The sequence below is a fragment of the Camelus bactrianus genome, chromosome 12 (assembly GCF_048773025.1).
Source record: "Camelus bactrianus isolate YW-2024 breed Bactrian camel chromosome 12, ASM4877302v1, whole genome shotgun sequence".
Lineage (NCBI taxonomy): Eukaryota > Metazoa > Chordata > Mammalia > Artiodactyla > Camelidae > Camelus > Camelus bactrianus.
Genome location: NC_133550.1, coordinates 7,366,091 through 7,380,104, shown reverse-complemented (window position 1 = coordinate 7,380,104; position 14,014 = coordinate 7,366,091). Strand labels below are relative to the sequence as shown.

Below are 14,014 nucleotides of genomic sequence, written 5' to 3'. Positions count from 1 at the left end.
AGCTCTTTCACAGACTTGACTTAAAAATGAAAGAAAAGAAGTATGAAATCACGGTCCCCGCCCAAGCCCGGTGGACCAAGACTACACATCCCACAATCCCAGACGGCGTTTCCCCGCCATTACCTCATTCCCTAGCCTCGTTCTCGCCAATCCCTGCCTCTCCAGGGGTGAGGCAGCGGGCTGTTCTCGCGACTTTTGCTTTACCCTTCTCTTGTACTACTTCTGTCGCGAGACTTCCTGCTCCTCCGCCTCCTCCGCCACTCCCTTTGCGGCCGCCTTAGCCCGGGACCCGGACCCAGCCTCTCCCCTACCCGAACACCGGCCCCGGCTCCACCGAGGCCCCGGTTCCCCCACCCCGCCTCGCCGCCGCCATGGCGGACCCCAAATACGCCGACCTTCCCGGCATTGTGAGTACAAGGCCGGCCCCGGCTCCCCAGGACCGCGCCCCCGACCTCCTAAGGACCCCCGACAGACGCCAACCTGTGACCCTTCCCGCCTGCAACCCCTCCTCCGCCCCAGGGCCTACCGCCGCTCGCTCCCCGACGGGTCGCAGCACCTCCCGACTCCTCCGACCTGGCTGGGCCGGGCCGTGGGATGGCCTACAAGGCCCCTTTCCGGCACTCGCCGGTTTCTCGGCCCAGAAGTCTTCCCCGGGCGCTTACCACTGTGCCCGAAGGTTTCTACCATCCGTATCAACACCACCCGTGTCTCCCCAAATCTTCCCATAAGCCCTCCATCCCCACCCCAGGCACACATACCAGGCCATTTGGTGATGGCCTTCACGCTGCCAAAAGTGAAGAGGTTACCGTGGCAGACCCTTCTTGTGCCAGATGGAGAACTGTCCCCTGGGGAACCTCCTCCCCAACCCCCGCACATGCCGGCATGTACCCACCCTTTCTTTGTGCTGTCCGGCCTGCATTCCTGCATTCTTGGGGTGGGGGTTGGAATAGGACCTTGGGTATTAAGGTCCTGAGTCACTCTCAACCCTTGGGCCAGGGTAGTGGTGTACAGGGCCTAATCCGAGGATGGCTCCTCTCCTACTTCTGACATAATGATTGCCGAGGACCCGCTGCCTTTCAGATTCAGGGTAACATTACTTACACTCACCATTTACCATGAGGTCCCATTTGTCCCCATTGTCATCCCCACCCCTCTGAGACATGGGAACTGATGCAGTTCACTGGGCAGGTGGAAGAGAAGGGGCAGAATCCTGGCGTCGCAGCCTGCCTCCTCTGTTAACTTGTTCAGATGGAGAGGGAGGGGAGGTCAGGGCTGTTGAATGCTGGGTAGTGAGGTTGGGTGGTCACTGCTTCTACCTGCAGGCCAGAAACGAGCCAGATGTTTATGAAACCAGCGACCTGCCTGAGGATGATCAAGCGGAGTTTGATGCGGTAAGACTATGTGCTGCCTCAGGACTCCTCTGAACAGTGATCTCTCTCCCCCAGGCAGGCCCTTTTCTGGCAAGCCACAGCAATAAGCGGGTATGCCAACCCAGCCCGGGTGGTAGGTATGTTGGAGGGCTTGCCAATGAACAGTGCCAGAAAGGAGAGTCAGGTCAGTGGAATTACATCTAAAAGACCTGATACTTGGGCAATCTGAATAAAATTGAAATAGCTCAAAATAGGTTGGGGCTAGTGACTTAGTTAGGCCCCTAGGTGCTAGTCCATCATAATGAATCATGAAGTCTGAGCACTTATAAACTGCTTGAGGTTAAGACCCAGGCCTTCTCTTTCATAAAATGCAGCACTCAATACGTGTTCATTAGTATCCTGCCAAGAGCTTGACTTTGAAGTATAGAGGAGTACTCTCTTATGTGATTATACAGTATCCACTGGCAAGGAGCAGGAAAATGAATGGGAGATTTTAGAAAGACAAGGGGCCTGGTCAGAGCAAAATAACTTTGAGGAGGAACGTAAATCTTTCATATCAACACAGGAGAGGCCCTGGTAGCATTTTCAGATCCAAGGAGAACTCTGAGGAGGAAGGAATTAGCTATGGACACATTTTAACTAAGGGAAACCACTTAGCATTGTTTATTGAACGTGTTCATTCTCTGTTAATTTTTGTGTAATGTCAAGGAAGAAATGTCCTTGCCCTCAAAAATTCCCCAGACTAATGGGAGAGTTAAGATACACACAGGTAACATGGAAGAAAAAATTGAGTGAATGAAATCAACATAGTTAAAAACTCTATATGTGAGTGCCAAGGAGAGCAAAGGTCTATTAGCGTGTCTTAGAGGATGTGTTTTAGGTTCTGTTATTTTTAAGGGGAGCTGGGCTAGGGTCACACTGATGGTGTGAGATCTCAATAAAGTTGTGACTAAAAGTCAGGGGGAACAGGCTCAGTACATGTGTCTGTAAGTCCTGTGGCTATGTCTGTGGGGCTGGTTAGTTCTGGAGAATGCTGGTTGCTGGCTTAAAATGTATGGCTTGGCGTACTCACTTATTCCTTATTTGATTTCCCCCATGTGGAAGTAGTTCCTACTTGGTGGGGAACACCTTCCCTGTCCCCTCTCTCAGTGGTGTGTTCCTTGTGGCTTCTGTACTTGCTGGCATGTCAGTTTGTCCCGCAAGCTTGAGTATCTGGAGATAATGCAGATGTTGTTGCTCAAGGACCGAGATGTGCACCTGTCACTCTAAGAGGTATCTTATTAGGAAGCTGTCTCTGACCTCGAATGCTGAGTACTCCATTCTGCTATACCACCGTTCAGGGACTATTCAACTCTGGCCTGGGCCTCTGCCCATAAAATACCGAGCCTTCATGGTGAGATAATGAGTGGAACTTTGTCCCTCTGTTGCTGACTATGATACAGATAGGTAGTATCAAAGCAGTTCCCTTTCCAAACCAAAAATACATTGTAACTTTCCTTTTGAAGTTACTGGGCTGTCTCTTTTTGGCGGGGGGTGGTGGGGGGAGGTGCTGTCTCCTAAATGAAAAGAGCAGGACACCCATTCCAAGCATGGGAGAACCTGAATGTACAGCCCTGATTGGCTGCTTCTCCCTGCTGAGCCTGAGCAGCCTATTTTATCAGCATCTCGTAGGGTGGCTGGATGGGGAGAGGATCCCATTAGTATTCATTTCCTGTGGCGTATTGCCCAGGATGCTGGTGTAGAAGTGTCTGGGAACTGGATGGTAAATACGAGAGGAGCGAGTTGCCTCCATCACCTAAGGCTCAGCTAAATGACTCTCCATCACTAGGGAAGAGTGGGGAGTGGGGACCCCTTCAGCTGCTTCAGGAGCCCCAGCTGGGGTGGGGGAGGCCTGAGATGCTCCCTGATGTCAGCTAATGTCTCTGGCCCCTGCATGTCCCTCTGGGCCTTAGGAGGGCAGCTTTCGGGAAGTCAGCTGAGTAATGGTTCTGCCACTGCTCTTAATACTGATGTAAATGTGCAATTTGAGGAGCAGTGGGTTGTGCTTAGATAATCCAGAAACCTCATTCCCGTGAGGCCTGGGTTCTCGCTAGCAGCCCATCCCCTTCTCACCTACCCTTCCAAGACCTAGTCCAGGTGACAGTGCACATCACCGCTATTGTGGCTGCACCGTGAGGTTTCAGTCACCTTCTTAACTCCTGGCAACAGCATGCTCTGCCTTAGTCTCCAGATTACTTCAACTTTAATTTCATTGGTTCTAAAATAGATAATATATGCACAGTAGGACAAAAAGTGTCTCTTCCCACCCCTGCCTGCCACTGCTCAGTTCTCTTCCCTGGAGACAACCAGTGTGAGCAGCTTCTTATGGAACCTTTTGGGGCGGTCTCCAGATGTTTTGTTTAAAGAAATAGTCAAAGGGTGTTGACCCTCACTGTCTTTTCACCTCCTTCCTCTGATTGCTTCACTGTGGAAGGAATCAGGCTGCTGAAGGAAATAATGTTCTCCGGTAGCTCCTGAAGACTGTAATTCCTAGTTTAACGTAAACATAAAAGTGTGTGATTCCCATGGTGGGGAGGATGGAGGAGGAAAATAGTAGAAGGTTTTATTTTTGGGAAAGATGATCCTAGTTTTCCTGTTATCCCGTTAAGACAGTTTTAGCAGGAAGTAAGGTATTCTGAAGTGAATGGGCCCAAAAACTGCACAAGCTTTTTGAGCCCTTTCCTCCTCAATCTGTGAGGATCCCCTCTCTGTATTTCAGACACTTCTGGGGTGATTGGGGTGATGGGCTTGTTGGAAACTTTTCTTAAAACGTCTTGTCAGGAAAGCTAATTTCCAGTTGGGATTCTCTCCCCGCTGGGCCCACAGCCTGCGTTTGGGTCTGTGAGGCATTCTACTCGTGGCTTTGAATTGCTGGAGCAAGGGGAATATATTTATAAAATCTTCTAGAAACCAGATGTAGTTTCTCCCCTTGAGCCATAACTGTCCCTGATGCCACGTGAAAAGGGGAAAAAGGACCCAGCCGTAGTTCGGTGGGGCTCTGGCAGAGGCTTCAGTTCGCCAAAGGGTGGATAAGGCTGGAACTCCACCAGCCTGAGGTGAGCAGCAGTAGGTTTCCTTCCTTACGGTTTGGGTTATCACAGAGTATGCTTGATTGTGTTCATTGACTGTTGGCGCACTTGAACTTACCTGAGTTTTTCCTAATGCTTCCCCCATCCTCCCTCCTCACCACCTTGCCTGGACACTAGTTTGCACAAGTAAGACCATTCGACGCTTCTTCTCTGCATGTTTTCTTCATCTGCCATCTCGCATGCAATGCTCTGTCTCTGTGCTATTGTTGAAGCTAAGCATTTTAAATTCTAATACATCCCTAGCTGGGTCACTAAGAGGCCCGCTGATCTCATGGTTAAAGATCATCAATCAAGGTTTAGAAGCACAACTATGATTTCATGAATCACTGTCTCTTCCCCTTGTGAGGTCTGCAGAATAAAACTGTCCAATGGAGGATGGGACAGAAACATGGAGACTAGGAATGCTTTTGGACATGAGACATTTAAGAGGTGGAGTTAGAAGGGGGTTGCCTTTCTCCTCCTCAGACTGAAATGGAGTTAAAAAGAATGACTTTTAGCCATTCCAGACAAGGTGGAGAACAAGGGGGGTAGCAGTGGCCCTCACTTCTTAGCTGTATGTGGATTACCCCTGGAGAAAACCTCATTTTAGTATTCCCCTATGTTAAACCTTTAGAGAAAGGTAAATAGGATAGGAAAGGGGTGTTACATGCATTTTTAGGGTACTAACTTGGGTTCTTTGTGCTTTCACAAGTCTTTCTGTTTCTGTACCCCTCCTTTAGAAATGGTTGGACGGTCAGCACTGTGTCGGTCCACCCTGGACAGTTTTGTTCTGCAGCACTATCCATCTTCCTAGTCATCATGGTTCTGAAGTCCCCCTGGCTGCGGTGTTGGCATAGAGCCTGAGCAGGCTCAGAGTGGCAGTGACCTCTTCCCCTGTCTGATCTAGAACCTCGGATCTGGCCCTCTGAGGCACAGCCACTTAGCCAGACAGCCCTGGGGAGTCTGGGAGGTTATTTGCGAGAGGGCCTAGGAGTCATGTTGCAGGTAAACTGGTACCTGGGATCAGGGTACTTAGAATTTTGTAATCAGCTTGGCTGGGTGTACCAGGTTCCCATGGTGACTGTGACCACTCCAGGTTATGGGAGTTACCCCTAAAATCTCATCATTTCCCAGCCCACCCAAAGGACAGACCTGAAGGTGGTACATACTATTTACAAACTAATGTACCACTTTCCTTTATAAAACGACTTTCTGTCCTCCCCCATTCTGCTTGTTCCTCATGATTTGAACTTGAACTTATGGCCTATTGTCCTCTCTTTTTCCTTGAGTTTCTCCCAAGCTGGTTTTAGCTTGGTGGCGCAAGTAAGAGAAAGATCTATTATGTGTGCCTTCCCTTGTGTGTTTGCATGTGTGCACCTGTGTGTGCTGACACCCACTCTGCAGAGACAGCCCAGCCCAGACCACAGGACCTGGATCCACCTCTACCCTGAGCTGAAAGAGAAATCTTGGCTGGGCTGGACCCTGGCATGAGACAGGGAATGGAGAAGTTGAGGTTCAGATATATCTAGCTGAAATCTCTGGGGCAGGATGCAGTTGTCTTTATCCTCTCATGTGTTTTCATATACATGTAACCATCCTTGACTCCCCACACTTCTATCTCCCCATTGGTAGAGCCCCTGGAGAAGCAGTGCCTCCAGCTGGATCTTCCCCCCTGGCAGTTCTTTACCAGTCTTGCCTGGAAGTAGAGCCTTATCTGGGTGGCCTGGACTAAAATAGGGCCTCTTTGAAATATTCTCACCTTTCCCCTTTGTCCACCCTCCAACCCCTGTGAACCTTGTGAACAGAGGGTTGAAGAAACGTGTTTTGCACATGGCTGGTAGCTGTGAATCTTGGTGTCTCTGGACTCTGTGCTAGCACATCATGGCAGAATTGCTCTGGATCCCTCAGAGCTGCAGGGCGAGTTACCAGCCACCCAGGATGGGTACAGACACACCAGACTACCTGAGGGACTAGGATTTGCCCTGCCTCTCCTCTGGCAGCAGAGCATGAGAATGGGGCTGCAGTGAGGTACTTCTTAGTTCCTTAAACTCACCATCTGTACCTGACACACACTGTTCTATTTAACCTAAAGGCATATCAAACTACCCGCATGAGCCCCCTCATTGTGACTGATGCTGGCATCCAAATGCCTAATTCTTCAAAACTAAAGAAACCAAGAGACAGGAAGGCTTGAGCCATGAACTCCCTGCCTTGAGAATCATGGACCCTCAATCAGCTACAGGTCCTCGGGATCTCCTTCCACAGCCTCTGCTCCACATTCTGCCATTTCTGAGCTTCCCCTCCACCTCAGCCTCTCTTCCCCCACTTTGCTCTGCCATGCCACTAGCTTGCAGCATCTAACTACTAGGTCTCGGATGATCCTGAACTGCTGCTGTTACCGGCAAAGCTTCATGACATCCTCACCGCCAGAGAGGAAAGGGTCCCAAGCTCTCCTTTCTCTTGGGGTATGTGGTGACCCCAGCTGAAATTCCTTGGTCCCCAAATTTTGCTAGGCTCCCCTGGGCCCTGTGGTGCAGTGTGTTTGAAGACTGTCGTGTAGTGCATGTGACAATTTGCTAATAACAATTTTGTCTTTTTTTTCCCTCCCTCACCCCCATTTCCCCACTCCCTTTCCTTTTAACTCTTTTGATTTTCTCACCTCTGGGGAAACCACAAGGAGCTGGTAAGAAGCCTGACCTTTCATCTGCTTTTTAACGGGGTGTGCTATGAAGGACAGCTGTCTCTCTGTCCTTTTGCCTTTACTAAATCTTTCATCCCTCTCTTCAGCCCCACCCCCAGCTGACAACCCTTTCCCATCTCACGAATTACTATAATGACACTGCGTCCGACCCACGCCCCCAGATCTCCGAGACCCTGGCGGAGTAGGTGCCACCGGCGGACTAAAGTGTGCTGTCCACCTGAGTCTCTGGGGCCACACCCTTGGGCAGACTGGGAGGATGCCAGCATCGGCAGCCCTTCTGACCCGGGACACGCTCCTACAGCAGCAGTAGTGAGCCGCAAGCGCTGTCCATCCCTGCGCTGCCGTCCAGAACCGCCGAAACTCACCTTCTGTGTGTTGACCCTTTGTTCCTTCACACCTTTCCTGTTTAGGAAAGTCGATAAGAAAGTCGATTCTCATCTGCATAGTGCCTGGGCCATAATAACGGCATGACAAATGGTAGCTATGATTAAATTCTTTCCGTGATCTATAGACTGTGCCTTTCAAAGAGGATTTTTCCCCCCCTACTTCATTGGCCTTGATCAGGCACTCATACGGAGGAGTAGCATATCCTTGAGGGTGGACTTGAGATCAGGTGGTGGTCTTCCCTGAGCATGCGTCCTTCCCAGACACTTTGTAGAGGCCAGAGGCCACAATTATTTGGCCAGTGGGGATGCTGGCCATAACATTTCAGAGAAGATTAAAGAGATTAATTTGGGATTCAGCTGTTTCTTCCCCTAGGCATTCCCATATGGGACATTGAACCCTTTTATTTTCCCTTAATCTTGAGTTCTTGCCCCTCTGTCCGACACTTCCCTGAAGAAGAAATAAAGATCAGAGTTGATATTTTGTCCTAACCCCTCCTCCCTTATTTGTAAAGCTGCCACTCGCACTGATTCTTTCTGTAATAGTGGACCAGAGATGAAGGACAGAGCTTGTGTCTGCTGCTTTTTATCCATGATGTCTGTCCGTCATCCTCCCCTACCCCAACCCCTGATGCCCATGCGCAGAGATTCTCAGTCCTGGCTACACAGCAGAATGGTGTGCCTGGGTGTCTTTTACACTGGCCTGCCCGGCCCTACTCCAGAACAGTTGAATCAGAATCCGTAGAGGTGAGCCCAGGCCTCCCCACCCCCCCATCCCACCCCCCTTTTCTGAGTGATTCTGTCGTGCAGCCAGGGTTGAGAACCATTGTTCTAGTTAAAGGAAAGAAGGTTCACTTTGCCTTCCTCCTGCAGAAGGTGGAGATGTTAACCCCAACAGAAAAGGATTCCTGGGTCTCCTTCCACTTCCTTCAGTAACACAGTGAGACCTGTAGGACTGCTGACAATTGAAGGAGAGACATGCAGTCTGGAGGGCTTGGTGTTGGTACAGTTACAAGAATCTGGACAGCCAGTAGATTAAGGAGGGAACTTCTCTACCTCAATTTCTAGGGTGAAGTCTCTTTCACATTCTTGACTGTGTCCCCTGTTTATGGAAGAGCTTCAGTGCTTGAGAAACAGCAGAGGGGCTCGGGAGAAGAGGCAGGTACTGCAGCTTCCCTTTGAGAAGATGCTGGGCTGTCTGCATTTCAGGACTTACACATCGTCATTGCCCATGGGTGCTCTTAGCAAACAGACACAGCTTATGTTTGTTGCTTCTATGATGTCCCTTAAAAAATAAGTCTTTGCCTCTTCTCTTTAGCTTCTCTTTAGCTGGCCTCATAGCAGCTTGGAAACAGGCTTCTGGTCAGGCCCTCTGCCAGCCTTCTTTTTGTTAAGAGCTGGTGTCTCCCCTTCAGCAGCATATTAAAGTCCTAATATTTGCCCTTGGAGTTGTTAGCTTGATTGTCTGCCATCCCTCCTCTCTCCCTCCAGCAAAGATAGGAGGTTAGCTTGAAAATGGACTTCCTCAGCAGCAAGGAAACTTACTTTCGGTGCAGGGAGGTTAAAAGAGGTCAGGCTGGTTTCTTGCCCCGAGTGCATGGTGTGTGCCAGATAACTGGGAGGGCCCAGTTGGTTGGGGGAGAGGGGGAGGGAGGGGAGGCTTATGTACAGAATGGGTGGGGAGGTCATGCTGCCTCTGTTCCCAGTTGAATCAGGGTGTTAATATTTATACAACTGAGACTCCGAATTTACCAGGAAGCTTCTGTTTCCTAGGTTGAGCCTAGGTCGGCAGCTCGGAATGGAGCCACCCTTGGGAAAGTAGGGCCCAGTCTCCTAATGGTTTGGGGACTTTGAGGGGTTGGGGAAGTTCTAGGGTGGGACTGAGTCTGCCCGGGCCTGAACTATCTCTTCCTGCAGGAGGAGCTGACAAGCACAAGTGTGGAGCACATCATTGTCAATCCCAATGCTGCCTATGACAAGTTCAAAGACAAGAGAGTGGGAACAAAGGGACTTGGTGAGACTGGGTTGGAAATTTGGTGGGGGAAGCCTGTCCTCAGGCATTAGTGACTTTTACTCCGCGGAAAGCTCTCTTGTGGAAGCCCTCACACTCATCTGAGACTATGACTGCCCTGGGCCTAGATCAAGTCCTCAATTCCATCTTCTTTTCTTGGCAGATTTCTCAGATCGAATTGGAAAAACCAAGAGAACAGGATATGAATCTGGAGAATATGAGATGGTTTGTTGTGTGTGTTTGTTAATGGAAGTGGTGCAGTGATCCTAGCCAGTGGGCATTTAGGAGAGAGATTGAGGGATACAGTTGAGATTCCACGTTTCTCTCTGGTTGGGGGTCCTGCGGAGCCCAGCAGGATGCAGTTGAGGGTGCTTTGTCCCCTTGCTGTTTGCTGTGGAGAGTCTCCAGGCCTCCAGCTATCTCCGGTTCTTCTGTGCTAGGGTGTTCTGAGTTGGATATGATACCCGTACAACTTAGGCTTGGGGTTTGGATAAATTCTTGAGGTTCCCTGAACTGGGAGGTGTAACGTCACCATCTGTGCTTACTCTCTAGCTTGGAGAGGGTCTGGGAGTGAAGGAGACACCCCAGCAGAAGTATCAGAGACTACTACATGAGGTCCAAGAGCTGACAACTGAAGTTGAGAAAATCAAGGTAACTGTAAACTCTCTTCTCCCCTCTCTGCTATGACTTACATGGAGGAAGACCTCTCGGCAGGAAGAGAAAGACTCCCTAAGGTCCTGGATAAGGGGACTGAAGTTCCCAGAGTTTAGGAATGTATATGAATTTACATTCAGTGCCGTAGATAGATAAGGACCATCCCAGTGACTTCCAGCCACAGCTGCCTTTAAGGGTCTTAATCTATTTTTTTTTTCTTTGATTTGCTCTTGCCATCCCTCACTGTCTGTTTCTTTTCACACCAGACGACAGTGAAGGAGTCAGCCACTGAGGAGAAGCTGACCCCTGTGGTGCTGGCTAAACAGCTGGCAGCCCTGAAGCAGCAGCTTGTTGCTTCCCATCTGGAGAAGCTGCTGGGACCAGATGCCGCAATCAACCTGACTGACCCCGATGGAGCTCTGGCTAAGTGGGTGCCAGACTTTGTTGGGAAGTCACTGCTGATTGGGGTGTAGAGGGGTTCAGCCAGGTACTGACAGGGGTACTAAGGGGAGAGGTGGCCTAGCTGTTCCTTAATGCTGACCGTGCGGCAGAAATGAGAGTGACTGGGCTGACCCACATCCTTCAAGTCATGATATTATTACTGGTTTTCTGACCCAGGCGTCTACTGCTGCAGCTGGAAGCGACAAAGAACAGCAGAGGGGCTGGTTCAGGGGGAAAGACCACCAGCGGGACCCCCCCAGATAGCAGCCTTGTCACTTACGAACTACATTCTCGGCCTGAGCAGGACAAGTTCTCTCAAACTGCCAAAGTAAGTGTGTACTTCGGTTGAGGGGTCAAGGGAGATGTGACTCTGGACTTTACTGCCTCCCTCCAAGGGATCAGATCTGGGGAGAGGGTGCTGGGAGTGCTTCTGCTTCCTCTTGATGTTTCATTCTCCATGTTGCCCTCACCATCTACTTTCAGTTAAGATTTTAAGATTGTGACTAGGGTGGTGTTCCAGGGAAAGAAGTCCCTTGGCAGAGTGGCAGGGAAGAGGGAGGGAATGGCAAGCAGACAAGCAAAGAGCAGGATCTTACCTCTTAACCACGGTAGCAGGGAGGTGGATGGCAAATCTCCCCTCCCCCCTCCTCCTCCAGGTGGCAGAACTTGAGAAGCGCCTAACAGAGCTGGAAGCAACTGTACGCTGTGATCAGGATGCTCAGGTCAGGTGCTCTCCTATACTTAGTCTGACCCTCACATCCTGAACCCTGAGGTCCACAGCTTTCCACAGAATCCTGGGAATCAGGAAAGGGCTCCAGTTACAAGATCAGCCAGTGGTTGCCCACTAGAACCAGAAAGGATAGGAGAAAGTGGTAATCACGTGGAGGTATAAGAACCACTGACTTCTTTCCTCCTCTTCCCTATCAGAATCCCCTTTCTGCAGGTTTGCAGGGAGCCTGCCTTATGGTGAGTGTGAAAGGAACTGGAGTGGATTACAGAGGGGATGCTGGGATAGGGCTTGCCTAGAAAATTGTTTTGGGGTCTGTAGCTATTTATTAATTACTTCCAGTGGAATATGGGCGGGCGGGGGGCTCTTCTAGTCTGATTCTTTCCTCTTCATGAAGCTTGTCCCAACCCCTGCCCCCAGGAGACTGTAGAGCTCTTGCAGGCAAAGGTGAGCGCCCTTGACCTTGCAGTTTTGGACCAAGTGGAGGCTCGGCTACAGGTATTAAGTGGAGGGCAAATTGGGTTACAGGTAGCTTGGGACTTAGGAAGCCCTGGGTTCCCTTATAGTCAACCTTAAAATCTGTACTTTCAGAGTGTCCTGGGGAAGGTGAATGAGATTGCCAAGCATAAAGCTTCTGTAGAGGATGCAGACACACAAAGCAAGGTCAGAAAGATACCTTTCCCCCATCTTCATACCTCTCGTGCTCCCTCGTGTACTCTGGAGTCTTCCTGGGGGTAAGAGCAAAGCCGTGAGGGCACTGAATCCTCAGGTCCCTGTCTTCATAAGCTCTTACCAGCTGAGAAAAGGCAGTGCTTCCTTGCCCCACAGAGTTGACCTCGCCTCACGCTAGTGAAGTGGTCAGCGTGCACTTACTGAAGGCTGGCCGCTGCCTGTCCCTGCAGGTGCACCAGCTGTATGAAATCATACAGCGCTGGAGCCCCATCGCCTCCACCCTTCCTGAGCTGGTGCAGAGACTTGTCACCATCAAGCAGCTGCATGAACAAGGTGGGAGGCCAGCTGCCAGGGGTGGTAAGAGGAATTGGAAAGTGGGCAATTTTTGTTCCCTTTCCTCTGGTCTTGGAGTCTTAACTCCACGCATACCGTTCTGACCTTCTTTTGTAGCTATGCAGTTCGGTCAGCTTCTGACACACTTGGATACCACACAGCAGATGATTGCTTGTTCCCTCAAGGACAACGCCACCCTCTTGACCCAGGTGTGTGCCCCTTTATTGGTCTGCTACCTCCCTTCCCCAGCTCTACCCGTAGGGTTCTGCCTTAGCCCATTTGGTGGCACGGTGGTGTGGCGGGGGCTTGGTTTGAGTCTCCATACTGCTTATCAATGGTTGTGGGACCCTTGGCAACTTAAACTTATGAGCCTCCATCTTACCATCTGGAAAATTATACGTACCTCAGAGTAATACGGAGTAGGTGAAATAATGAATGAATTGTTAGGAATTCAGTATATCTGTTTTTCCTATAAAACCTATCCTTTCCCTTGGTAGTCTCAGCTCAGCTTTACCCTCCCTGAGTCCTCATCCAGATGCTCCTGAGCACAGCACACTGGAAGGAACTAGCACACTGAGACCAGGAGTCAGGCTCCAACCTGGTTCCGCCACTTCCTTTCTGATGCTGGGCAGTGGGCCTCGCCTCTTCCTTCATTCTCTTAATGCCCAGCAGAGTGAGTCCCTGGTTTCTGTTGGAGGCGCTGTTTTCAGTGCTGCCAGAAGCACTGAAGTTGAGAGTCTAGCACCAGCAAGATAAATTAAAGTGTTGGTATAATATGTTCTTCCTCCAGAGCAGTTTTCTAAAATTTTGAACCACTGAAAGCCTCATTTCAACAAAATCTTATTTGGCCCTCATTACATGTAAAAAAGAACTGTTCTGGTTAAAGTCAGCATGGGAATTCTTAAGAGTCCTGTCTGCTTGGCAGGCCCTGAGCCAGGCCCACGGTAACCCAAGGCAGCCTGCAAACTGGTGTGATAACCTTCCCACTCGGGCCCAGCAGCTATGTTTCCATTTCTCTTTTGTCTTCTCTAAGAGAATTTCTTCAGGTTCTCACTCAGCTAAGCTCCTGAACCTAACAAAGAGTGAAACAGCTCTGTCACTTCGCAGGTGCAGACAACGATGCGCGAAAACCTGTCCACAGTTGAGGGGAATTTTGCCAACATTGATAAACGGATGAAGAAGCTGGGAAAGTGAGCACCTTTGGGAGGTGGAGAACAGGGGTAACCTGTACCCCTTCAAACTCCGTTAACACCTGACACAGGGTTTCCCCTTAATCATAACTCTTGCAACCCCATCCCATTTGACACTGGGGGCAAGGGGATCTTCTTGCATGTGGGGCTTACTCCCCTCCTCTGAAGAGTAGAGTGGTAGCTGGGGGGTGTTAGATGGTCTCCCCTCAGGCCACAGAGATGAGGATGTGGGTCCAGCCACATGCCAGCTCCTGTCCAGTACTGCTTTGCCTGGTGTGGGGAAGGACTGGGTCGTGTCCTCCAGCACAATTTCTGTGGCTGACTGTAATACTGTACAACTGTTTCTGACCATTAAATGCTGTTGTACTCTGCGCGGCCTCTGCTTTTTCCTGGGGAAGAGGCAGCACTGAGAGAGAGACATTCAC

The 14,014-nt window shown here is 50.2% G+C and overlaps 1 protein-coding gene across 4 annotated transcripts; it reads left to right on the top strand.

Annotated features, from left to right (window-relative positions):
• The first annotated feature begins 222 nt into the window (after positions 1-222).
• Positions 223-13,960, top strand: DCTN2 (dynactin subunit 2). 4 transcript variants are annotated; one of them, XM_010946312.3, is made up of 14 exons: positions 223-407; positions 1,323-1,391; positions 9,479-9,575; positions 9,736-9,797; positions 10,125-10,223; positions 10,493-10,653; positions 10,845-10,995; positions 11,324-11,389; positions 11,595-11,633; positions 11,815-11,892; positions 11,986-12,057; positions 12,297-12,423; positions 12,517-12,608; positions 13,507-13,960. In XM_010946312.3, the coding sequence occupies exons 1-14, from the start codon at positions 372-374 to the stop codon at positions 13,591-13,593; spliced, it is 1,236 nt and encodes a 411-aa protein (XP_010944614.1). In that variant the 5' UTR covers positions 223-371; the 3' UTR covers positions 13,594-13,960. The 4 variants fall into 4 exon arrangements, with proteins under 4 accessions (XP_010944614.1, XP_010944617.1, XP_074230692.1 ...); XM_010946315.3 differs by having other exon boundaries at positions 226-407; positions 12,297-12,399; XM_074374591.1 differs by lacking the exons at positions 223-407; positions 1,323-1,391 and adding an exon at positions 4,751-6,942.
• Positions 13,961-14,014: the final 54 nt, after the last annotated feature.

Excerpts from the sequence above, each read along its gene's own strand:
- DCTN2 (XM_010946312.3), top strand. The coding sequence starts at position 372 with ATGGCGGACCCCAAATACGCCGACCTTCCCGGCATT. Across the intron at positions 408-1,322 it reads ACGCCGACCTTCCCGGCATT|GCCAGAAACGAGCCAGATGT; the intron begins GTGAGTACAAGG and ends TTCTACCTGCAG. Across the intron at positions 11,893-11,985 it reads AAGTGGAGGCTCGGCTACAG|AGTGTCCTGGGGAAGGTGAA; the intron begins GTATTAAGTGGA and ends CTGTACTTTCAG.